Raw genomic sequence first — 26,145 nt, 5'->3', positions numbered from 1 at the left:
CTACTTGTCACATGTGTCATCAATGTTAAATTTGGTTTAGAAATTTGCTTTCCACTTGGAGATGTTCTTGGAATCTAAAATCTGATTTGAAATTGTACCTTAAATCCAGCTTCTCTGGAAATTTAGATTTTAGACCTTAAAAAAAAAAAAAAAAAAAGATAAACCAAAAAGTCAAGGGAATGATTGGATAACTGGTTTATATGGATCCTTATTGGTTGAGACCATATCCAACTCGAACTAATAATGGACCGGCAAATATTGAGCAGGTCCAAATATGAGCACACAATTGTTATTTTTTTGTCAAGAGAGAATGTGTCAATAGTTCTGATGTTAGTTGAGGTGTCCATAAGCTACTCAGACACCAAGAGTCATAAAGCAAAAAAAAAAAAATTACTAGGATAGAATGAAAACAACCAAATGTTTCAAGCTCGGATTGAGATATAACTAGATAGACATGCAATATTGATCCAATCAAATCTCTTCTCCCTTCCAAAACATGATCAATTCCTCAATAATACATATCATAGTTTCCTTCCAGAATTGAAAGGGACAAGAAAACCTTGCACAAAAATAAGCTACCCTTTCTGAATGATGCTATCCATTTGTTCTTTTAAAGGAGCCATCACCGTTACTAAAAGGAAGTAGAAGTAGTAGGGTTAACAACTATATGCTTAAGAGGGTGAGCCACATCGCTGCCGCCCGCGTGCTTGACAAACTCAGCAGGAGAGTGGAAGCTACCGTGACACACACACATTATCCTCACTTCCTCTCCTTTCCCATATCTGTACAGGATTCCGTCGATTCTTCTCCCGTTAGGACCGTCTCCTTGTGTGAAAACGCAAGGCATGTTGTCTGTCGGGTTGGACCCCAGTTCCTTGCCTCGTCTTTCTGGAAAGGCCTCCGGCCTTTTAGACGGAGTTTCCATTTCAGCACTGGATTTGCATGTGTTTTCCCTCTCCCGGTTGATTCGCTGCTGAAACGACTGGAGGCTAGAGGGGCTTGCTTCGCCGCAGCTGCTGGATCCTGTGACGTTAACAATGAGAGAAAATGTAAAGCTTGGGTCAACGAAATGAATCCTACCCATTCTCTCGAGTAAGCCCTAGTTAGATAAGAACTCCAACTCAAGGTCTCAATTTGGAAGTATAGTTAGGAAACGAATCCTACTCATTCTCTCGAGTAAGCCCTAGTTAGATAAGAACTCCAACTCAAGGTCTCAATTTGGAAGTATAGTTAGGAAATTCACAACAGTCACTCTGGTTGTGTCCCCAAATTCCTCAATACACGAATAAGCACTCAGAAGAGCAAAAAAGGCGTAAGAAAGAGAATGATCTGGAAGCAATAAAACCAACCTAACTTCTAATGGAATGCAGGAGAGGTCATTAGTTTTTCAAACTCAATACATGCGGAAATTACCAATACTTACAAGATCTTATACCTATTTGTACTGTATCATTCCGTTTAGGGTATACAGAGATTCAGTTGAACCACAACCAGCCTGTGATTTCCGTAGGATATGGGGATTTTCATTACAAGCATTGCATATTCCAATGTCATTCAAGCAGCTACGCATAACAGTTCATCTGAGGACCATCACAACGAGGCAAGTGTAACGCGGGTTGTGAGAAATGTTCCGGGAGGATTTAATGATGTGTCATTCATACGGTTAAATTGAGTTCCTTCAGCAAACACAAAAGTCTTAGACACTCGAAATCCTTTAACCGGGAATGCAACCTGGCAGGCGCTCATGTACCTGAGTGGAAGAACCATTGATGCCCCATATACAACATCTCCCCCTCTCATCTCTCTCTCCATCGATTGGAAGGCATGCACAATGCGTGATATAATATATTGATAACCATAATACCAACTCCAAGAGGAAGACAAAAAGAGTGGTATGACTACTATTAGGCACTTGTTTGGATGTTAAAAGACATGGCAACAGAAAGAATCTTCTGCTTGCAATTCCACAAAACAAAATAAAGAGAATTAGCTTTTGCCTGAATCATTGTTGACGAAACTGCTGTTTGTTTTTCTTCTAGAGCTCATTTATGTAAGGTCCACGAAATCTAAGGGGACGGAAATCACATGAGTGCCTCCTGTAAATTAGTTGCACTACTTGAAATCAAAGAATAAATTGAAGTCTTAAAGAGTACGAACCCCCAGAACCTGAAGCTGGATTCCAGGTGGAATGATGGTTTGTCACCAAGAGTTCAAGTCAAAGATATCGCAAAATAAACCATCCCAAAAAGAAACACTGAGTCTCCAATAAAAGAAGATTCGCAATGCTGAGGCTCCAATAGCGCAAAATCTCAAAGAGAACCACACGAATACTAGATTCTCAATGTCGAGTTCCGTGGTGCGGTGCATCAAATGTATACCATACAAGTGTTTGCTTTTAAAAGGAGAAAGACTCAACACTCAAAACCAAATCACGGAATAAGGTGTGCGCAAATTTCCTTCTTTCCTTCACGGGCCAACACAAGCATCTAAGAATTAGGAATTTCTGCAGAGCAATTACACATGAACCTTTTGATATCGTTTCCATCACATGCAATGCAGTCATTAGAAGTAGAAACAGACTTGAGAAAATTTGTGAATAAAACCTTCTCAAGCATGGTAAATTACATTCTTTACTATGAGTAGTTAGTCCTACATTATTGAATGCATCTTAAAACGGTAAACTATATCTTCTACAAAATGCCAAAAGTCATAATCAGTTGCTCGCACCTACACCATATCAACCATGGGAACAATCCAATTTCAACACCCCTTCCTTTCCCCACTAGAAGATGAGGAAAATAAGAAACAGAAATGTTTTGACAACATAAGAAGATTACTAGTAATGTTATTTCAACAACCAGGAATAGAATACGAGCGTGTAACTTGAATTTCATGTGTTCCAAACAAATTGCCGCGCGCAAAGGAGAGAGGCACCGCAAAATTGCTTGAACCAAACTAACTGAGGATGACCAAAAGAGAGCACTTATTGCACCTAATGATTGTATCCATCCAATTACGAGAACGAGGTGATTCCAATCCTCGGCCACAACATTGCATCTTTTTCTTGATTAGAGTTATTCGTCAATCCCAACTCCATAAGGTGAAGCAAGTTGTTATAGTTATTTGTCAGGACACTCTAATACCAAATCCTTTAAGTCAAGTTGCCAGCTCGAAAAGGAAATTTACGGTTCAACTTCATGTAGATGGCTGTATTGTAACATCTCTCGTTCATAAGCAAATTTAAGACTTTAAAGTTGAGTTACTAACTTCCCCTTTATCTTTAACTTATGTAGTTATGTACATGGATAGCACAAATCTTGTCCAAGACTACAAGTAAATGTGCACCTCTTATTACGGAAAGTACACGATGCCGATGGTGACTTTCGATATTTGATTAACAGTTCACCTCCAAAACTGCTGTCTCGACAATTTTAAGTCTACTGAATTCCTAGCTCAAACTTTTACTTTTTTCGACAACTAAAATAGTACTACCACTTCCCTCATTCCCTCCCTCCCTCAACCTATGTTTCTAAAATCTTCTTTTTTGTCCTCTACAATAGAAATTGTTAAAAGAGAAAAGCAATGCCCAGTTTTGGAATGTAGAGACATTCCAAGCAAATTGCAAAAATCTTTGAGCAGAAATGGAAAACATCTCCCTTCAATACCAACCCAATACAATGTCCAGCAATAAGCACCACTTGAGAAAAATTTCCCATTAACTGGCGACGGTTCTCAGAAGTATTATGGATAACAGGACGTCATATGCCAAGGCGGAGGGCCCGGTTATTTTCTTCTTTCTCCCTCCCTCTACCCCTTTCTACTTGATCTTGTTTTGTTTACTCAAATCAATATCAACTTTATACAAATACGACATCCAATGTTTTAGCACAATTTCTAGCCAACTCAAACTTGGAATCCAAATCTCTCTCAAGTCTCAACGAATGCGAGGACAATCTCCAGTAAGAGCACCTCTAAAAAGGAATCAGATTAAATTGCAAGGGAACTTCTTTAAAGTGATTAAGGTTCACACCATGTCAATATAGTAAACTTAAAAACAGTAACCTTGGTGCTATTACTACTCCAACCATGATCTACGCCCCCAGCAAAAACCAAAACAAAATCATAACAAATAGTGCAAAACCCATAAAGGAACTACAAAAGATGATGGATAATCACACATCACATAAAAGCAAGCAAGAAAATCCTACTTTTCCTAAGCCAAAATCGAAAATCTAACTGGCAAAAAAACTAATGAGCAGTATCGAAATAAAAACCCACAAAAGAAGGTAAAAAAAGAAGAATACAATGAATCACTGGCAATACTCGGATATGAATGTACAATCAACTAAACACAATCCAACTGTAAAATCAACACACACGAATAAAGTACGAAATCCTCATATATCAGGTCGAGTGTTAACTTACAAAAACATCAAGATTCATCATCAAACAAAGCCACATCAAGTAGGAGAATTGATAAAACTAATTATGCACACAACATCAACTAACTATCTACCAAACTCAACCAACACAAAGTGGGTGTTTACAAAAAGGGAAATACTAGGTACAAATAAAATTTACCCCGAAAGTACTCCGAAAATAGCAATCAATGGTTGAGAATCACTTTAATAATTGTGTCACACACATCAAAGTGAATCTCAACCACTAGTTGATCTTTTCGGAGTAGTTTCGGGGTAATTTTTCTTTGTCCCTAGCATTTCGGTTACAAAAAATTATTTTGCAGAATCAATTTAGAGTGCTTACCAAAAATTCTAAAAAATAGGTTCTCGGATTCTACGATTTTGAAAAACTAAAAAAGGAAAGGAAATTCTAGAAATCCCAAAGCGGGATTTGGGTAGCTTTTGAAGCTTTTCGGATAAGGTTTTAGGTCTTAAGGTTTATAAAAGCCGAATTTTCAGCAAACAGTACCAGCTTTTACTACAAGTTAATGATAATTTCACAGCTATGGTAAACATGTTTATCTGCTTTCACTAAAATCTAAAATCGAGAATCTGAAGATAGAATCTAAAATCTGTATCCACAGCTATCGCAAACACACTCATAATTTCAAAAAGCCACATCAATTAGCAAGAAGCATGGAGTAAGTCAATTTAAAAGATAATGTAGTACCTTGAGCAGGTCTACTATCTGATTCGGACATCCCTGAAGAGCTTCCACCTTGTGACTCTATAGACCCTGATGGTTGTACAAACCCTAGCCCACCACCTCCGCCGTGCCGAGCGGCCCAAGTAGGCAACCCAAATGGCGGCACCACCGCCAAACCCACCCGACCGGCCGCCGCCATATACTGCTCCCTCTCACTCCTCCCTGTCAAATTCCCCTCAATCTCTCCTCCGCTGCCGCCGTCTCTCTCACCCCTCGAATTCCTCTGCTTCTCCGACCTCCGCCGCTTGGCCTCCATCCTCCTAAGCGACTGCAACTCCTTCCTCTTCCGCCACTCCGCCTCTGTCTCCGCCGGCAGCGACGACGTCCTTATCAGCGCCGCCGGATAAGACACCGGCGGCGGCGCCACCGCGTCTCCGTCGTCTCTAACTACCGGTAAAATCCCAGCAATGGAAGCAGATCTCATCAGCAACTTCTTCTTATCAGTCTTGTCCACGCCAAATCTTCCTCCCATCGATAACCCAAGATTCAACTCGATTTCCTCTTCTTCTTCCTCCTCTTCTTTACTCATGCAGATCAATCGGCTCTGGTTAGTAGCCAAGAACCTCTGCAGCAAATCCCTGGGGCTTCTGTTTGGTTCAAGAGAGAGTTTTTCCATGCTCCCAATTCCTCTTTTGCCCTCACTGGCATCACCCATCTCGGTATAAAATCAGAATTATTGAGTCTATGATACAATCAGATTAAGTGCTCGGTTTTTGCTATGTGTAGGCGGATTTAACCACTCTGTGTTCTGATTCACGGATACCCATGTCCCAATACTTGGAAAGTATCCTCATGCTTACTCAGGAACGCAGAAAGATCGATACTTGTGTTGAGAATTTAAAGACTCAAGGTCCAAAACAGACTCAGAATAGGATCATATTGAATAGAATGAAAGATAGAAAGGGGAATTACCAAGGCAATAATTTTAAAAATAATGGGGAAAACATACGAGTAGAAAAACTACTGAGAGACAGGGATGAATCAAACCCAGGAAGTCAGATGAGAAAGGAAAACGAGAGCAGAAGATAGAGAAGGAGTTTTTGTGTTGACAACGTGACCAGAATGCCCTCGGAGACGAAGACAAGGCCAATTCACACACGAAAGAGAGAGAGAGAGAGAGAGAGGAAGGACTAATGAATCAAATCTAGAAAGCCAGAAAGAAGAGAAGAAAGGGAAAAGGGAGAGAGAGATTATTGTGTTGACAATGTGACGAAAATGCCCTTGGAGATGAAGACCAGGCCCAATTCACAGGAGAGAGAGAGAGAGAGAGAGAGAGAGAGAGAGAGAGAGAGAGAGAGGGGAATAATGAAACAAATGAAGAAATCCAGAAGAGAGAGGAAGAAGAGGGAAAGGGTAAAAGGGAGCGGGCAGAGGGAGAGGGGTAGCCCCGCGGGTTACTGGGTTTGCTCCTAACAAACAAGTGGTGTAGCCAAAAATTTAAGTTGATTGAAGGTACCATGAAACATCGTCTTAAATTTTTTTATCTTTTATCTATAGTAAATAATTATAATATAAAAAATAAATTTAAACAAAATTTGCTACAATATGGATGGTCGCTTGGCAGCAGTGTCGAGCGGTCCATCCGACCGTTCATCTCGACAATCAATGACTCGGATCTTAATTTAAGTAATGGACAATCCAAATTTTTATGCATTCAGATTAGATCCAAGCTGTCCGCGTCGAGATAAGCGACCGAATAAGCCGCTCGGCACCACTATCAAACACGGACATCTCCCATTCTATAATATACATATAGATAATGAGTCTTTGAAAAAATAAATGCAATAAGTGTTATAAGAGAAAAAAAAATATGTATAATCTTTATTGTCATGACATTTATAATTTGTGGAAAAATCAAAATTATTGAAAATTGCAATGGGAATCTGTGCTCCCACCGGTCCTACTGTTGCTCTGTCATTGCTCCTCATCCAATTGATCGGTGTTTGATCATTAGGTTGAGACTGTAAGAAAATAATTTCTTGACTCTTACGAATTTCCTAATCTCGACAAGAATTGCATGGTTTGGACCGAACCGAAAAAAAAATTAATTGAAGTGTACGTAAACTTGCCGGTATGCCCACTGTCTAGGTCTAACCGAGAGAGAGAGGGAGAGAGAATGGGGACAAGGGAGGGGGCGGGTGCGTGGAAAGGAAGACAAGGGGAGGGGTCGTGGGCGGGAACACGTGGTCTGACTTGAGTGGGGCGGACTGGAGACTGTCTCGCTGTCGTCAGCTGATCCGTAGTAGGAGGAGGAGCTGTGCCTGTCAGCGAAAGGCTAATAAATGGAGTAATAAAATACTAAAAACGCCGAGTTTTGTTCATGTGTGTGCGTCTTTGTCCGCGGACGCGTGTCGACGTCCGAGGAGAAAAAAACCAAAGGGAGAGAAAACGGACGGATCGCCACGTGTTTCTGCCCCTTCGAGATTCCGTAGGATCAACACGTGGCTACTGCCCTGTTTGGGACCCCTCTCCCCACTTGTCTGTCTTGTCTCCCCCGTGGATAATTAACTGCCTACTCCTCAAATTAGGGCCATTTCCGATAAACAAACCACATTGGCTGCTTTGTGCAGTTGGTAAGTTACTGAAGGTCTTGGGTTCGAGTTTTATAGGGGCAGGTCCTTTGGGAGTCAGGGCTATAAATAGTCTCTAAATATCTCGTGTTAATCCTAACACCCCTTAATAACTCTCGCTGATGTATATCACCAAAAAAAAAAACTACTCCGTATCTTGAGTCTATTTAGTAATTGATTTTCACATCCCATTTTCTTATAACTGCACTTCTTTTTTTTTTATCTTCTAGTGATGTGAATTTATAAAATTGACCTTTCTTATTTCTTGTGATGTGAATTTATAAAATTTACGTCTTATTTTCTAGACCCATGATTCCATTTTTTACCGTCACAAAATGTATGTTCTTTTCGATTTTTCAATGGGAATAACCGAGTACATATATTATTTTGCCATCCTGTTTTAAGTCACAAACAACATTGAACACTCATTTGATTTCATGTAAGATGTCAGATCAATAATATTTTGAGAAAATTGAATTATTTATAGCTTGTAATGATGTGTTCCTTGAAGAATTGGATTTCCCAAAAAGCCAAAAATTGGTCGACGGAGGGAGTACTAACATCATCTCTATTTTTAAACTAACCTATATCTCCTAAAATTGTAATGCACGCATTGGTGCCTTCATCATACACCAAATCAATATTCGCAATCCCTTGCAAATATCGAAGTATGCATTTCACTGCCTCTCAATGTGTATTCTTCAAAATTTTCATATATCAACTAAGAACACTTACAGCATGAGAAATATTAGAATGAGTACATAATATTTGATATATACTTAAATGATTATTCAGGCAAAACTCCAAACAATCTTGTCAAATAGAAAAAAGGAAAGAAAAAAATCCTTATAGTGTGTGGTAAGGGTGCACATTCATCGGGCCGGACTTGCACCGCACAATATCAGACTTCGTGTGTACCCACTACCCAAGCTCGTCTAATAAATAAATGGTTTTGCTTGATATTCACAGGTCCAGTTCCCCATTGAATAGTAATTTGTCATGTCCGTCCAATTAATCTATTTATTTTACGTAACCTCTTAGCAAATTTCACATATAAATTTTGAAAATTTTCAAACTTTAATGCTATGTTTGATTGGTATTTGAATTTTTTTTTTTTAAAATAGTAGGGGTAATAAGTTGAGAGAAATAAATAGAGAAATGTTAAAAGTATGGAGAATCTAGAAGGAATTTTTAAAAAAATTCTTTTTGAGTTGAAAAGAGAACAAAGCATTAAATGTTTTGAAGGAAGGCAATATGGTAATTCCACATAATGTGTGAATGGGTTTCAATAGAAAACAATCTCGTGTCTTGAATAAGTTTAAGAACTCAAATAAATCCAATCTCGTGGACTCATATACCAATCTCAAACCTTGATAAAAAAATGGCTCAGTTAGGCAAGCTGAACAGATTAACAGCCGGTGTACACTCGTCGGTCTTATGGTGAATGTGAGTGCGTTTGCGCACTGGCACTAACATTTTTGAAAAATGAAACATAAGCCCTTTTTTTTTATTGTTTTTTTTTCCATCCTCCACCATAGCTATTGAGATCCTCATTATGGAAACAATTGATCGAGGCTTGGAGCTATATATATATATAGGTGGGTGGAGGGTTACTGACACTGACACGTGGATAGTACTTGTAAACTTGGGATTGTCGAGCCGTCAAACATCGAAGGCCATCAGTTGTGCCGAATTGTTTAGGCCAAAGTAGTAGTAGTGAATAAAGCCACCTAACTTCCTTTTTTATATACATATATTCCTTCCGTCCCTAAATAAGTGTCCGGCGCGTAAAATTAGCCCTTTCAAAAAATACATTTGTTTCTTTAAAAAAATTAATTTTTTTTCACAAATCAATAGATAGCAATGAGTTCTATTAAATTGTGAAAAAAATTATTTTTTTTAATAAAAAATACGCGTGTTTTGTAAAGTCTAATTTTGCGCGCTAAACACTTATTTAGGGACGGAAAGAGTATATACATAAACCAAATCGTTGGGATCAATTTACGTTCAAGTCTATTGATATCTGAATTCTGAACGATCCGTATCCATTTCTGTCTACATCCGTTCCACAACCACAAGGTCTCTCTAGCCTCCTCCTGCATGCCAATTCGTCGGCTTCATGGGAAGATAATTCATAGTTTCTGCGCCTAAGTACGTAGTAAAAAAATGAAATCAGGACAAGATTTTTTATGAGATAGTCTCATAAAAATTGATCGTATTTGAGAAATTCAAACCTAAATATACATTAAAACAAACAAACTCTCAAATATTAAGTCTTGACTACCTTACCTAATTTCCTTGGTAGCACTTCGCTCTTGTTTTTAAAAAATGAAACACTTCGTGTCAGTTTCCTTTGATTTTTTTGAAGAAATTAAAAATAGATACCTTGTCCAAAAACAAGAACACACTATGATTAGAAGGTCGGTCTTCATTAAGTTGTTTTCGCTAAATAATCTTATAGTTGATGAATGTGAAGAAAATGACATGCCCATCGTGAAAACACGTGCTTAATTTTTAGTCCATTTTAGTAGTTTAGTGAAAACACCTCCCTAAGAAGACAAAAAAAAAGAGTTGAGAAATCCTGCTTTCGTGTCTTCATTTTTCTTCCGGGCAGTGATTGTTTTTCTCGTGTTAATGTTCGATCTTTTAAACATGGGTAAATTTCAGTTACCTCCTGCGACGCTTCAGACAAACGCAGAAACCTTTCTTTTACGGTAAGTTTTTAAATTACACCGTCCTCCTCTCTTGCTTTTGAAATGATTCCCTTGAGTTTAAAAGATTTGACCATAAATTACTAAGAACTAAAATTATCTTCTTTTTTTTACTTTCCTTTTATAGGATGACTTTAAATAAAGTGATTCCTTCAAAAAAAACTTCACAAAAGGGGGAGACACCGAAGTGAGAGTCCCCCGGTCTTTTTTTCGGATCCAATGAACGATCGACACAGGCTGCGGAGCAAATTACCGCGATGGAGGTGGTCCCACGGAATAGGAGCAGCTCGTGATGGGGAAAATTATTCAATGCGGTGGGGCCCGGTAAGGGCAAGTTGCCACTTTACTGACTAGCACCCAGTAATGATTGAGTACACTTTGCCGTTGGTCTAATCGCCACTTGTCCCCTTTAATACAGTAGTAGTTTAATAATGCCTGCCTCCAGTCGTCAATCGACAGGGTGAGAGAGAGTGATAATCATTCAGTGCTGCTCCCGGGACACCGCGGCTAGAGCGTTGAGTGGCGGTGCTTCGGGAACCCTTTGCCATCGCACATTCACATAGGACCAGGGGAGGAGCCAGAAATATGTATCACTGGGGACACTGTAGAAAAAATAACTTTGATGACAGCAAACCTTTGGCGGCGCTCTGTCGATCGACAAATGGTTGTTGGCGATGCAATAGTGACTTGCATGTTACTAGTAACCTCCTGAAAAGACGAGGGAGAGTTTTCAAGTCTGGAAGTACTAATTAATTTGTTCACTCATGATTAATGGGTAAACATACTCATTATGACACTATTCATACAGTTGATGAAAATTACCTGCTTTTCCAAAAAAATTACGCAGAATTTTTACTCGATGATCATAAATATTCATTTTGTAGGCTTCGTTTTTTTTAACAATTCAAGCAAGTTTGTTCTCAGTTTGATAAGTACTTGATCAAATAACATGGCCTTGCAATACAAAATTAGATAATTTTATGAAGCACTTTTGGATGTCTAATTGAGATTATTTTACCTAAACGTATAAAAGGTATGTGTTTGGATAAGTTTTTGGGAAATTTTTGATAAGAGTAATGATTGGTAGTAAGGGTAATGAGTGGAGAGAGATAGAGAGATAAATTAGAATAATGATTGGAGATAGGAGTAATAAGTTGAGAGTAATAATTAAAAATATGAGGTATTTTTTGAAAAAACCTTTTCAAAAAGTGAAGCAAACAAGGCATTGTAACGCCCCGACTTTTCGGAAGTAAAATAAAATAAAATTTTAAGAAAATTTGCTAAATAAATATAATTTTTCAAAATAAAGTTTAACTATTACAGTCACAAGATAAATTTGTTGATTCAAAATACATTAATTTCAGAGCTGACTCTAAGCTTGATACAAATCCGAAACATACTCGATCTTCGTTCCTGATATTCTTTCCGTGTTGAACTGCAACATCTTCGAATCATCTCCAGTGAATCCTGCGCCCTCTAGCAAATTGATCGCCGAAGCAAACAATTTGCCAGGATACAGACGTATCCGTGAGTGATAAATCACCCAATAGAATAATCCAACCCAACCACCCCTCTTACATTACAAATAGCAAGCAGCAGGATAATAATAGTGCGAAAAAGCAAGACAAAGTTTGTTCCACATAAATCAGTTCATTACTATCCATTAACTTGACGTGAAATCTAAGATCTCCTCCGCGGGATCTTTCCTCCCCAACCACTAGCCATGCTCGGTCCCATGAGATCACTTCCCTTTGCTGTCGCAGATGCATCTAAGTTATGTACCGAGTATGCATCCCAATAACTACAACAAGGGGAAAGCTTATCATGCCTGAATCACGACTAGAGTTCGCTTATCTTATGTACCACTTCACAAACCACATCACAATCACCACTGGACACCCGCCAGTATATCAATTCATCACTGGACACCCGCCAGTCTATCAATTTATCACTGGACACCCGCCAGTTTCAATCTCATCACAAATCTCAATATCACGCCTGCAGGCAATCTAGAAATAAAACTTTCCAATTCATCCATTATCTAGTATCGTCTATGTGAACTCTATTCGCATACCACCCCATGTCTCTAGGGTCCAATCTATCACTCAAATCGATGCAATATACAACGAATCAATAATAATTAAAACAATTAATAAACAACGTAATCACGCAACTTATTATGAACGGGCCGTTGCCCTTAATCTTGTATAGTCCCAATGTCAACAATAAAGTAAGAGTTTTAAAAGGAATTTATAAGGAAAATTTTCCCGGCTTTTATTAATTAATTCTAAGATAATAGATTAATTAAAAACTAATTAAATACATTAATTGGACAAAAATATTGAAACATTTATCATGACTTTAATAAAAGTCCTAAAGGTCCTATGCAACCAGTGGAGTGTTAAAAGTTGGGTTTGGAAGGTCACGGGATTAATTTAAATAAAGACGTTTAAATAAAGTGGCCGAAAGTGAATTAAATAGATAATAAATAATTTGAAAATTTAAAATATTCTACTGTTAACAAGATTTCATCCTCAGAATATAGAGAGTCTAAATAAAATTATTCGGGCATTTATAATAAGGTTATAAGGTCGTAAAGAATTTTTGATTGAAAACGCTATAGAAATAACAATAAATAGTAAATTAAATAAAAAAAATATTATCTTAACAAGATATTATCTTTGAGATGCAAGAAGTCTAGGAAAAATTAGTTTGGGTGTTAAAACGTTGTTTGGAAGATCGCAAATATTTTTCGTGTGTAGACTTGATAGATAACTAATAAATAATTCAATAAATAGATAATTAAATAAAAAAAATGATTTTAACAAGTTATGATCTTTCAGGTGTGAAAAGTCTAGGAAAAATAGTTCGGGGGTCAAAACAATGTTCGGAAGGTCGAAAAGTTGTTTCGAAACATTTAAAAACAACTAAATCTACCAGATAAATTAAACTGATATTATTAATACGTTTTATACTAAGTTGATATTACATTGTAAGAAAATAATATCAGATCAGTAGTTTTTCAAAATAATAATATCAGACGGATTGTAAAATAAATATCAGAAAGGTCATTTGCTTAGAAAATAATTACAAATAAAGTGTCGGGTTCAAAAATAATATCAATTTGATAAATACGGCAGAAAACGCGCGGTTAACTATATTTTTTTCGTTCGGGACATATGGTTAAGCATATAAACACTTAATATACTTAGAGAAGATGTTGGATATGATTATAATACCTTTAATCGGATCGAATTGATTTAAAAACGAATCTTGAATTTTGGGGAAGAAGACTTCGGATTTTTTTAATCGGGAGACTTTGGAATCAAATTGGACGATGCTTGGTGATGCTAGAAGTAGAAGGAAGAGATTGGAATGGTCGGATTGAGTTTTGATTGGGTCTTGGTACGAAACCCACTTTTCTCTCTCTTTCTTTCTCTCTCTAAAACTCCATGGATTGAAACTTGGTTTTCTGTGGTTTTTCTCTCTCTTTTGGACTGGTAGGGCGTGGGGGATATTGTGGTGTTAAATTTCGTGGGTCAAAGGGGGTGGGATATTTATAGGAAAATTTTGGTGGAAGAGAATAAGAGTGAATTTAATAGGGTTGGGTTCATGGGATTTGGAATGGACGAATTTGGCTTGGTTTTAGGGTTAAGGAGGAAGTAGAGACTGAGTAGGAGACGGAGAGACGGAAGGAGTTTGACGTGAGGGAAGAGAAGGAGTGTGCATGTACGCATGTATGTGTAGGAAAATTAAAAAAAGAATGCATGTATATATTGTACGCATAATTATATTTAAAAAAAAGAATTGCATTAAGGAAAATAATTCTAATATTATTATATTTAGAAAAAAAAATTGGGTCAAAAATCCGGGTCGTTACAGGCATAAAATGTTAGAAACTGGCTTTGACTATTGAACTTGGACCTACTGTGGATCCTAAATAAATTAAATAATGTTCTACGTATTTCAAAATTTTGAACAAAATATCTTTAGTATGAATATAGTTGTGCGAGCTAGTTGGCTCAACTTAATAAAAAGCAATAAATGTTTGATTTAAGTAAAACTAAAACTACCAATTTCACCAAAATAGGCTAAAAGTGAACACCAATCGTTTTAATTTATTCCGGCAAATTTAGTCGCAACAATCAGAAAGTAAAATTTTAACACACGCCACTTGACAAAGTCATTTGTTTCGAAATTATTAAGTTAAATTTTTTTAAACAAATTTGCTAGTGGGGATAAGTTAAAGTCTATATTAATGATTGTCAAATAAAATTCGGACATTTGCAACCTTTTTTTGTCATCCAAACTTAAAATAAAATGTTAACGTCAATGGTCAATTCCAAAACCTTCAATCTTGCTTTTTATAGATTTCCCCACTTGCTGAAAATGGGTTTTTGGGCTTTGGCTAGTCATTTTGTTGAAAACCTTATTTTGCTTAGCCTACTGGAGATGCTATAAACGTAGTAAACTCTAAATATAAACAGAAAAAAGCCTTTGGTTGAGCAAAAATACTACATCACATGTCTATTTTGTTCTCGTTTCTATCTTTCCTACTAGTAATAAAAGGAGATGTAAGAGAAGTTGAACACCCATGGAGCACCACTTTACACCCTTAATAATAATACATCACATGTCTATTTGTTTTTGTTTTTTGTTTTTTTTGTTTTTTTGAAATTTAACACAAAAGTTACAAAATTTGCTATACTTGAATCACAATACGCAAGACACTCCAAAAATAACGCCTGACATGGGTTGAACTCCCCCCTTTTCTCTAATCCGCCAATATCCCTCCAATCTCTTGTTTTATCATTATAATCAGGACACACGATAGTGGTTCTGAGCATGCATTAGATCTTGCAAAAAAAAAAAAACAGGAAAAAACATTCAAAGTAGTTTGACATTAATGGACACATAAACAACTCTTTTAAAGTGTGTGTTTTAAGTATAAAAGTATATTGTCCGTTCATTTTGTGATAGCAAAAACGTAAGGTCCATTCATACTTCTATTGATGTATGTCAAAATAGTATTTTATACGGATGCCATTCTTTTATAAAACTTACAGAATTAACAATTCAAAGTATTATTATAGGGTTGGAAAATTAGAGTTTGGAGAGATATGGAGCATTATCATATGGAGCGTGGGACTAAAATCAATAAATAGTACTACTCCTAGTAAGAGATTTGTGGGATAATTAGATTGACGTGGTGTTTCGGTTTACTCCTTAAAAAATAAGTATTTATTTGTAATTTTCTAGCTTAAAAATAATAGGTTTATTGAAATAAAAAAATGTGCAATATGAACTTTATTTAATATATTACAATGAAATCTAACAAACCATGCAAAAAAATTTCAAAAATTATTTTTCTAAATCTATTATTTTTAAATTTAAAAATAAATTATCATTTTAAATACTTATTTGAGAAAGTGAAACAGAATTTTAAATAATTTTGCAAGGAACAACCGGAAGATGTCCAATTGTTTGGCTGCCAGCTTGCCATAGATAGAGAGTGACATTTAGTAAAAGCAACGAAATCTTAGGAAGATACGGTAGGGACAGGTCATTGATTAGATGTGGAGTTTGAGAGATTCTCGGACGCTGAGTTGGAGCCACGTGTTGGTTTGATTGAAGGCAGAGATTTAAAAGAATCAGTGGAGCTTAATCGAACAAGTGAGTGTTCAACCTACGTGGGACATAAGTCACCGAGCGAGTGGGAGAGTGCGAGCTCGTCTTTCAAACACATTTTAACCTACTAAAGTTGGCGAGAGCAGAGATTAAAAGCAGGAGCGCCGGACATTTTTTAAAAATGATGCATCAAGGACTGGCTCACACTATGGCAAGGTGAGTCACTTGACCCCACTGAGTTCCAAAGTTTCCCAAGAGTTGGTATAGTTTTGAGAAATATTTTATAATTTTGTCCCAAAAAATAATATTCTTACTCTGAAGATTTCAAGAAATTTACAATTATTGTTCTTTTTGATTGTGACGTAATGAAAAAAACTCATCGTTTTTTTTCCCTCTATATAGTCTACAAGTCTATAAACTTTATAGTTCTTCTTTTCTCCTCTCTCTCTTTAAAGACAAAAGCAAGCATATGCTCCTGCAAATACAAAAGCAAGCATAAGCAAAAGCATTGTGGTAAGTAATCTTTCCCTAATATTTTTTAGTAGTCCCCAATTTGTTACTCCTTCCATTTTGTTTATTTGTTTTTGAAAGTTGTGCCATTTTTAATTGCTTATATGTTTTAATTTATAATATGTTACATTTCAACCTTTTCTTTTCTATGGTTGTGAATATTTGAAAAAAAAAAGTTCCATAAGAATTATCAATTTCTACAAATAACAATTTTCCTTAGCAACGGAAGATGAGTTATGAACTAATAATATACTAATATGAATAATTTTTACTATTTGTTTTTCATTTTTGTACAATATAATTCCTTATCCAATTTTTATGTATGAAAAAACAAATTATATGTGTTGTGGAGTAGATATTTTTCATTTTTGTATAATGCAATTCCTTATCCAATTTTTATGTACGAAAAACAAATTATATGTGTTGTAGATATTTGACCTCAGTACCACTAAATCCTAGGTTTGTCTTTGGATGGGGTTAAGTGTGGGACAACCAAACACCTGAATTGCTTTCTACTCTTGTTTGGTGGCTATTTTCTGCACTACTGGTAATTTTGTAGCAAAAAAGTTGGTCAAAACTTGAAAACTCCATCTCGTTTCTCACTATGTAACACGCAAGCACCATCGCATCCAAGGATGAGATCGGGGGGTCTAGTAGTGGCGACCGTCATAACAAGAATTTTAAAAAATGCAATTATTATATGTAAAAAAAAAATTTATGCCCAACATATATAATTTCGCCACCACTAAATTTTTTTAGTATACATTTCGCCACTGCTAGGGTAAAATTCTGATTCCGTCCTTGATCGCATCGCATCGCCAAAAGGCATCAAGTCGGGTCAAATGGAACCTTAGAGGTTGGCAGTTACTAATGCATAGTATTCCTTTTCAAAACAGTAACCCCGAAAAAAAAAAAAAAAAAAAAACAAAAAAAATTCCATAGCAGCCCCCGGCGAGGATCGAACTCGCGACCTTTCGCTTACGAAGCGAACGCACTACCACTATGCTACGGAGGCTCACTCTGTGGCAGTTTTCCATTCACAAAATCCTAGTTCTGTTTTTCTGTTGACGAGGAAGTCGAGTGTCAAAAACCATTGAACCCTAAACTGCACAGGAGCAGGAGCGAGAGAGAGAGAGAGAGATGTGCGGAATAGCTTTGATTGTCTCCGGTGTTCGCATCGATTTATCATCCTTGTTTCTGAGTTCCATTACTTCTTCGGCTCAATCTGAACAAGTAAGCTATTAACTTTTCAAGGATATATATATATATATATATATATATATATATATATATGTATGTATGTATGTGCGTGTATGGATATCCTAGTATTAAAAACACGGAATAATTATTCAATTACGGGTTTCTCTTTGGAGAAAACGGATTTATGTAGCCGACCTCAATCGATTGGGATGTAAAAGGCTCGGTTTGGTTTACATGTTTTGTGGACCATATGGGTCCTTGGTTAAATTTGGTTTGTGTTGTTGATTGCTTTTGTCAGAAAGCAGTTATATGTATCTAGACTTGATTTCTGTTGGATATTGAGATTTTGAATGGGTTATGTTTTTGGACACACCAGTCACTGTTTTCTGTGGATGATATCAAAGAAGCTTTAAAGAGTAGGGGTCCTGATAGTTTGGGAAGCAAGAAGGTTTTTCTTCATTCGAAGATTCCATCTTCTGTCGGGGGACGGGATTTGTTATCCTGTGCAGGGGGAGAAGAGGCAACAAAGAATGATTTTCTTTGCAGTACAAATGCATGCCAATGCATCACTTCTGAAAGCGAAGAACTTTGTTGGAAAGACGACGGTTTTAATAAACGTGAATGTGTCGCCGAGTTGTACTTCATTGGCGCCATGTTGCAACTTAGGGGTGTAAAACCTATCGTTCAGCCGCTGGTGGATGCATCCGGGAATATCCTTGTTTATAATGGTATGATTTTGATCGCTATGAGAGCTATCTTCATTTTTAATGCTTTGTGATAGAAGATACCTTACCTGTATGCTACTCATTTACGCTATGCTCAATTCCAATTATTCATCCCAGGTTACTTGAACTTGCAATTTAGATTTTGGGGCTTTGTCTCAACTGCAGGAGAATGTATTTTATTCTAATCTGGAGGCAGCTTCCCAAAAAACACTAATCTTTGATTCATTAATGTTGTCTTGGGAAAACAAGAGCCAGATTTCTTCCTTGTCAGTTTTAAGATGAATAATTAATACAATTGTGTTTATCTGTTGCAAAATAACAATTTGGATGCCCTTCTTTGTGATGCTTTACTACTGATGATGTATGATTGAAGTATATTTGCAACGAAGATGCTAACCACAGCCCAGTGGGCAGTGGTTAATCTGCTAATAGTGTATTGATATCCGTAACATGTATACAGACATGCCGAGCAAAAAAAAAAACATGTATATAGACATTTGTGGAAGTGATATCTGTGCAAGTGCATTGGAACTCTATCTTTTATGGCATTATGTGTGCTTTATCCAATGCCTAGTGGGTTGTGGTTAGCATAACGGTTTTTATAATTTGAAATATATTAAGTTAGTTTCTCTATTATTTATTGCTTATAGGTGAAATATTTGGAGGAATTGATGTTAGCATCGATAGCAATGATGCTGAAGTTCTTATGGAATCTCTTGGAAAATGTTGTTCCTGCAGTTCTCATGAGCATATAAGAGCATGTCATGAGATCGGGAAGGAGAAAACTTCAGTTCCTGATATTCTTTCAGCAATTAAGGGGCCATGGGCTTTAATTTATTTGCAGGTAACTTTGAGTGGTAAGTTTCCGTTGTACTACTCGACTTGGTGAAATGATTTGATTTTCAGGAGTCTGGCTTTTGAAGTTTTACTTGGGTTGTCATATTTAGGCTAGTTCAAGAACCACGTGGTTTGGTCGAGATGCTTTTGGTAGGCGGAGCCTTCTTGTTCATTGGCCAACTTCCAAGGATTCTCGCCTTCTGCTAACTTCTGTATCACCACCGAGTTCCATTGGTAAGAGTTCTGGTATATGGTGCTCAGTAGTAGTCAGTAGAGCCTACTCATCTCTTTCTTGATCTTTTTTTTTCTTTTTCCTTTTCCTATTGACTTAATTTACCTTATTTTTAGTTGAGGGTATGATTCATGGCAGAAAAGATCAATAGTATGTTGAACAATAAGAACAATGTTTATCCTAGTAAATAAATATTTTACTGGGTAGAACTACTTTTTCTTTGCACATTTGACTCCAGTTCTGGTATGTCATCTTACCAGGTTAGACAGCAAAACATGCAAATACATCTGTATTGAAAAATCATGACAACTACCCTCTTCTTTTTTGGGAACATGTTAGAAATGCATTGATGAATACGATGATTACAACCTACCGTGGTCAACTAATACAGCTGTTACAAAAACCTATTACACATAAGGAGACAGATAACACATCCAACCAAATGAAGGATTCAAGTCCAGCGATAAATTGATCAGACCATCACGTGCATGGTGCAATTGGTTGGCTAATTTGATTCTTCTAATCTAAGTGCTTCTAGTTACTAGTAAGACCCTTCAAGTTGGATGGTTTTACTTCAGCAATTTATGACTAGTAGCTGGTTCGTGATTCTGTTTCTATAATGGAACTTAGCCATGTTCAATGTTAGTAAGGGGTTTCCTTCAATTTGAGGCAGATCTTGGAGAAGAATGTGGACAGGGTGGAAGTAATTTTTGGGAAGAGCTTCCGTGTGGGATATACAGCGTGTCAGTAGATGATTCAAAATTGGACGGAGATATGGTTGGTGAAGTTGAAAGGCATGAATGGACTGATCCCATGCTATATGAACTGATCAACTGGGAGAGAACGTCTGTTCAACCCAAACCTGAGGAGTTAAATATTTCCCGTATGAAGTTTCGTAGCCGTCAACATGATATGCACTCGGTGAATTCAACTACCATACCCCATGAATTAGGTAAATGCTATCAACTTTTGTTTTCATACAATTCGTGTTGGAGATAGCTGAATAAATTCAAGTTCGTGTTGAATTACGAAGAATTAAGATGACCGAAGGTCCAAATTTTAGATTTTTATGTCATGTGGATCTGAAAAGGGTGCTCTATCCCTTGTTTTGATTGTTGTAGGGCTGATAGAAGCACCAGTTCTATTGCCTTCAGAGGCAGTTTTAATTACTTTGAGAGAAGCTGTGAAGCGGCGCAGTACAATCAATACCATGTTCGAGGTCCATAATAATTGATTAGAGAATGCAGTAGCTGTGATTGCTTTACGTTAACAACAGTTGTAAATTTATTAGCCATATAATATTGGAGAATGTATTCCCCATGGTTACCATCAATAACCTGCATTTTAGGCCTATAAAGTTAAATTCTTCTCCTTGTAGTGTTTTTCCCTTTGTTGATAGTAGTAGTCTTTGGATGAGATATGTAGGCTGCTAATTGTGACAACATACAACAGGGACATGCTCCTGTGGCTGTACTTTTTTCTGGTGGACTGGATTCAATGATACTTGCCGCATTACTGGATAATTGCCTAGACCCCAAGTGTAAGTGTTGCTACAGAAAATGGGTTTGATGTTCATTCCTTTTTAGAATTGCTGATTTTCTGTTGTGCTTCACTTTGTGCTAAAAAATCAGCAGTATTTCATAATTACATATGACGTGTTTTGGCGGGTGTGGGTGTTCAAGGGATCAAGGATCTTTTATCGTTTGCTCTGTTTGATCTTGTATCCCATTGTGGCATGTTTCTTGCTAGGCTGGAATTTGCTGGGTAATTTTTTTTTTTGGGGGTATGAAAATACATCGGATTACAGCTAGTCAATTTAGCTCAAAGTAGCGTGGCTGTGTGGCATGAAATTTCTATTGAAGGCATAACTCAACAAAGTATTATATATGCCAAAAGGCCATAACTATTCCTTCATGTGTGTGTATGGTTATTTACAAAGAGGAAGTAGAGAAGAGCATGTGGTCAGATAAGGAAGAAGCCAACAAGAGGAAAAATAAAGTAGTGTTCTTGAGAATTAGAGGTTGCATTGATTGAACTGTGATATGTAAACGATCTCCTTTCATTTCATAGTTGAAAGCTAGATGATAACTCCAAAATTGTGCTATGGTTTCGTTCTCTGGAACTTTTGCAGCAAGCTTATGACACCTCTCAAACTTGTGATCACAGATGAAATTGATCTGCTTAACGTAAGCTTTGACAAGGAGCTTGCTCCTGACAGAATATCTTCTCGGGGTGGTTTGAAAGAGCTACAAAGATTCTCACCATTGAGAAGGTATGCTGTCATGTTGCTATTGTGTTTTCTAGTTGTTTCAGTGCCATTGCTCTGGATCTATTCAAGCTTCATATACCACATTTTGATTTCTAGAACCATTGGGTACAAATAGTATGATGTATACGACAGGAAAGAAACAAAATTATTATATCTCTGAGACTCCAAACATTGGAGGCCATGGATATACCAAAATGAATATTGGCGAACTGTTAGCATGCTTTGCTCAGATGGATACGTGATTGATGTGATGATTTTCTCTTGGTTTTGTATATGAACCATGAAACGTTTGAATCTCTTAGTTTGGTTACATTGAACTTGAATTGGATGTCAATGCAGATGGAAACTTGTAGAGATTGATGCCGACCTATCAAATTTGACCTTAGAGACAAGGCATGTCATGTCACTTCTAAATCCTGCAAGGACGTATATGGTATAAGTATTAACTTACTAAATATGCGTTGTTAATTATATCGCCGGTATATTGTACTTCTAGATTATGTAAACACATAGCTTTTCTAATATGCTGTTGTCCAATATTATTTGTTAAGTAATGGGTCCCAGTTTCATGGAATAGGATATATGTATATCAATTTACTTCTTACTCTATTTTCACATACGGTGTAATTTACAAGGGCCTGTTATGGAAGTACACTATTTTTGGGTTTCAAACTATCCAGCTTCTTTGTGACAGCATTTCTTCTTTATTTCTCATGTTCAAGTGTAATTATAGTTTTCTTCTTCAGGACCTCAATATCGGGTTAGCATTATGGTTGGCATCTTCGGGCAGTGGTTGGGTTTATGAAGAAAGTATTGGCAATGTTAATAGTAATTATGATAGTGAGAACTGTCAGAGCATAAAGTACAAGTCTGAGGCCAGGATCCTCCTAGTTGGTTCTGGTGCGGATGAGCAATGTGCTGGCTATGGGCGGCATAGAACAAAATACAGAAATGGAAGGTATATTGATATTACCTCGAAAATTAGAGTGTCTAGTATTCTAGACTTCTAGTGTCTAAATCAAACTTGTCCGCTTGAGTGTTGTGTCGGTGTACCTGATCGTATCCTTGTTTTTATTTGCACTTTCTTGTTTTCCACCCCTTCCTGCCTCTTTCTGACATTTTGTTTGTGTATTCCCTTATCTTTTCATTTCGTCCTGCTTATGTTGTGGTTCAATAAACTCATCAGTTGGATTGGCCTGCATGAGGAAATGAAATTGGACATGCAGAGAATTTGGAAGAGAAACCTAGGGAGAGATGATAGATGCATTGCCGATAATGGCAAGGAGGTATTGTTGATAAGAAAGAAAATATGAATTTTTATTTTTGGTTTGGTATATTAATTATTCCATTATTTGGTTCACTAGGCTAGATTTCCTTTCTTGGATGAGGATGTTATAAGGACTCTGCTCGGATTTCCTTTGTGGGAGATTGCTGACCTTGATCAACCAAGTGGAAAGGGAGATAAAAAGATACTAAGAGAGGTTCGTGCTATTTTCTTACGATCTCTGTTTACATCTATTGGTGCCTTGGTGTGATACACACTGTTTCTGTACTGTGATATGGACTCAGCGACCCAGTGTGAAACTATAAGACAAATATCTAGAAAGTCACTTGAATCCAATTTCTTGGTGTTAAATATTGAAACGCCCATTCCCCATTTCTGTTGGATAAATTGAATTTTCTACTTGTATTGATGTTTCCTGAGCATGCATTTATATTTAGTGTCTGATATTCTTAAAGGTTGCCCAATTACTTGGTCTGCATGAAGCAGCTGTTCTACCTAAAAGAGCAATCCAGGTTTGCATTTTATTTTCTTTGCGTGATACAAAAATATATTTAGTTATCCCATTTTACCCAGCAGAAAACGGCATAAAAGAGAGGAAATTCTATTTTGCGTGTAGGATACCCTTTTTTTCCTTCTCCTTCGTTAAGTAGCTTGCATGTGCATTACTTCATCCTTTGCTCGGTGACAATGAAGGTGATAGACATGATATACTTGTAATGAGAAAACAACAAGAAGAAATACAACCCAAATCCAGATCCGTGGTGGGTCTACGGACACCTGCCCAGGGTGGGTTCTGGGAGGCTCCAAAAGAAAAAGAAATAAAAACAAGCTACTCCCCAATATGGGTATGTCGATGTACAGGGAGTGCATCTGAATTTACAATTTGCTCTCTCCTTTCTCCTCGTACTGGACTTTCTCTGTTAAACGGCCTAACCTTTGCTGCTTTCTTGTTTAAAGTTTGGCTCGAGAATCGCAAGGGAATCAAACCGAAAGAATTTTGGCAGTAACCGGGCAGCAAACCTAGCATCTGCAGGAAGTGCAGAAATTTCAAGGCCGTAAAAGGATGACGATACTTTTTTGGAGCATGTTTGCAACAAATTGCCCCAAATGCGTTTCGAAAAGTTTACCAGTAAAATCCTGGTAGTATCTGAAGGCGGATTTATGCACGATGGGGTCGTGGAAGATTGAAGCCGGTATTAAGCAGCATTTGTACCTCTTTATTAAAGGCATCCATTTTGACAGATTTTTTATTTTCACACCCATTGCAGCCTAAAGACTTTGGCATTGCTGGTGTACCATCTTATTCATAACAAAAATACTATTGGGAAGTTAAAACGAATTGTATCTTAGATTCTCATACGACATGGGTCTAGTATTGTTGCTCTGATGCTACTCTCTAGGGCTAATTGTCCATTTTTGTAGCGTAATCCATTGAGTGACAAATGTTGTTAATGATGATTGTGATTGTCTTTTTTATATTTTTGAGCGTCGTGTATTAAATTTCTATACGCAAAATAGTTGTGTAAATAGGCTACTTTGCATAACTGTCATAGAATATTGTCCTTAGCACCATAATTGTAGACCACAATTTTTTGGTTTTGGTTTTATTTAACTTTTTTTTCACATTTGTTGGTTTTGCACCAAATTTTTATGTTGGTTTGTCTCAACAAGAGGAATTGAAAAAGTAGAATTTTTTAACTTTTACACAAGTATTTTTGAAAATATTCAAGAAAAATTCCAAAAACAAAAGGAACCTAGGGAAAAGAACAGAAAGGAATGGAAAGTTTAAAAAATTTCCTCTCGTGTTTGGTTTGAGAGAAAAAAGAAGAGAAAATGACCAAATAGAGCATTAGGAATAGTAAAAAAAAAAAGTTTTAAGTCCATTATGTGAACTTCATAAGTCCATAAGTCCACCTATTAATTTTGTAAGGTCTTAAGTCCATTTTAGGGTACCCTAAAGGAGGGTAAGGTACCCTAGGGTTTAAGTACTTTCATAAGAATTTAGGATAAACTTTTTTTTATTAAAGGACAGGGTATCATAGGGTTTAGGCACTTTTATAGAGTTTTAAGGTGTATTTTCCTATTATAAGATTTTAGTGGTTTAGACACTTTTATAGGGTTTAGGATTTTAGACACTTTCATAGGATACCCTAGGGTTTAGGTTGCGTAGACTTGTAACTTTACAAAACTATTAGGTGGATTTATGTGCTTATGAAATGTCTATAGTGGACCCATCACTAAATCTTCTGGTAAAATCTCCACTTTATTTTTTTTTTCACACTTTCCTTCTTTGGCAATGAAGCGTCATAATCATGAGGGGTTTGTTTGAAACCTAGAGTAAGGGAAAAAAAAGTTTAAGAAAACAAATGTTTACACCGTCGGTATATATAATTTATTCTTTTAAAAATTTTCCTCTTTCTTGTTTGGTTTGAGAGAAAATGAGTGACCAAAGGGTATATCAAGGTGATTAGAGATATGTATGAAGGTGCCATCATTACCATTAGATGACCAGTAGGGAAAACAAGTGAATTTTCAATCATTATAGGATTGCATCAAGGGTCAGCTCTGAGCCCGTACTTTTTTGCCTTAGTTATAGATGAATTGACTAGACAATTTCAAGAGGATATTCTATGGTGTATGATGTTTGCAAATAACATTGTCCTCGTAGATGAAACCGCTAGAGGTATTAATATGAAACTAGAAATTTGGAGGGAAGCATTAGAGTCAAAAGAGTTTTCGGATAAGTAGAAGTAAAACTGAGTATATGGTGTGCAAGTTTAGTGGTATCAGTAATGCGCATGAAGAAATAGTGATGATCCAAGATCAGGAGATACCAAAGAGTAATCATTTTAGCTATTTAGGCTCAATTGTTAGTAGAGATGGAGAGATTGCTGATGATGTGACCCATAAGATCCAAATGGGGTGACTCAAGTGGAGAAGCGGTACTGGTGTACTATGTGACAAGAAGGTACCTGCAAAATTGAAGGGAAAATTTTATGGAACTGCCATAAG

The 26,145-nt window shown here is 36.8% G+C and overlaps 2 protein-coding genes and 1 non-coding gene across 4 annotated transcripts; 1 reads left to right on the top strand and 2 right to left on the bottom strand.

Moving 5' to 3' along the window:
* Positions 1 to 404: 404 nt before the first annotated feature.
* On the bottom strand, positions 405 to 6,625 carry LOC131301052 (ninja-family protein AFP3-like). Its single transcript, XM_058327160.1, has 2 exons — positions 5,131 to 6,625; positions 405 to 1,023 (listed from the first exon to the last, which is right to left on the bottom strand). The coding sequence occupies exons 1-2, from the start codon at positions 5,819 to 5,821 to the stop codon at positions 632 to 634; spliced, it is 1,083 nt and encodes a 360-aa protein (XP_058183143.1). The 5' UTR covers positions 5,822 to 6,625; the 3' UTR covers positions 405 to 631.
* A 10,903-nt stretch (positions 6,626 to 17,528) lies between these two features.
* On the bottom strand, positions 17,529 to 17,600 carry TRNAT-CGU (transfer RNA threonine (anticodon CGU)). Its single transcript has one exon. It is a non-coding gene; the product is annotated as a tRNA-Thr (tRNA).
* LOC131301048 (uncharacterized) lies at positions 17,554 to 24,611 on the top strand. Of its 2 annotated transcripts, none has more exons than XM_058327156.1 (14): positions 17,554 to 17,818; positions 18,162 to 18,513; positions 19,161 to 19,354; positions 19,458 to 19,593; positions 20,253 to 20,531; positions 20,701 to 20,798; positions 21,032 to 21,119; positions 21,746 to 21,851; positions 22,188 to 22,281; positions 22,595 to 22,806; positions 23,035 to 23,134; positions 23,213 to 23,329; positions 23,589 to 23,645; positions 24,091 to 24,611. In XM_058327156.1, exons 1-14 carry the CDS (start codon positions 17,726 to 17,728, stop codon positions 24,190 to 24,192), a joined length of 2,028 nt encoding a protein of 675 aa, XP_058183139.1. In that variant the 5' UTR covers positions 17,554 to 17,725; the 3' UTR covers positions 24,193 to 24,611. The 2 variants fall into 2 exon arrangements, with proteins under 2 accessions (XP_058183139.1, XP_058183140.1); XM_058327157.1 differs by having other exon boundaries at positions 17,617 to 17,818; positions 19,458 to 19,581.
* Positions 24,612 to 26,145: the final 1,534 nt, after the last annotated feature.

Source organism: Rhododendron vialii, chromosome 9a (genome assembly GCF_030253575.1).
Source record: "Rhododendron vialii isolate Sample 1 chromosome 9a, ASM3025357v1".
NCBI classification, from domain to species: Eukaryota; Viridiplantae; Streptophyta; class Magnoliopsida; order Ericales; family Ericaceae; genus Rhododendron; species Rhododendron vialii.
This window is presented reverse-complemented; position numbering and strand designations above follow the sequence as displayed.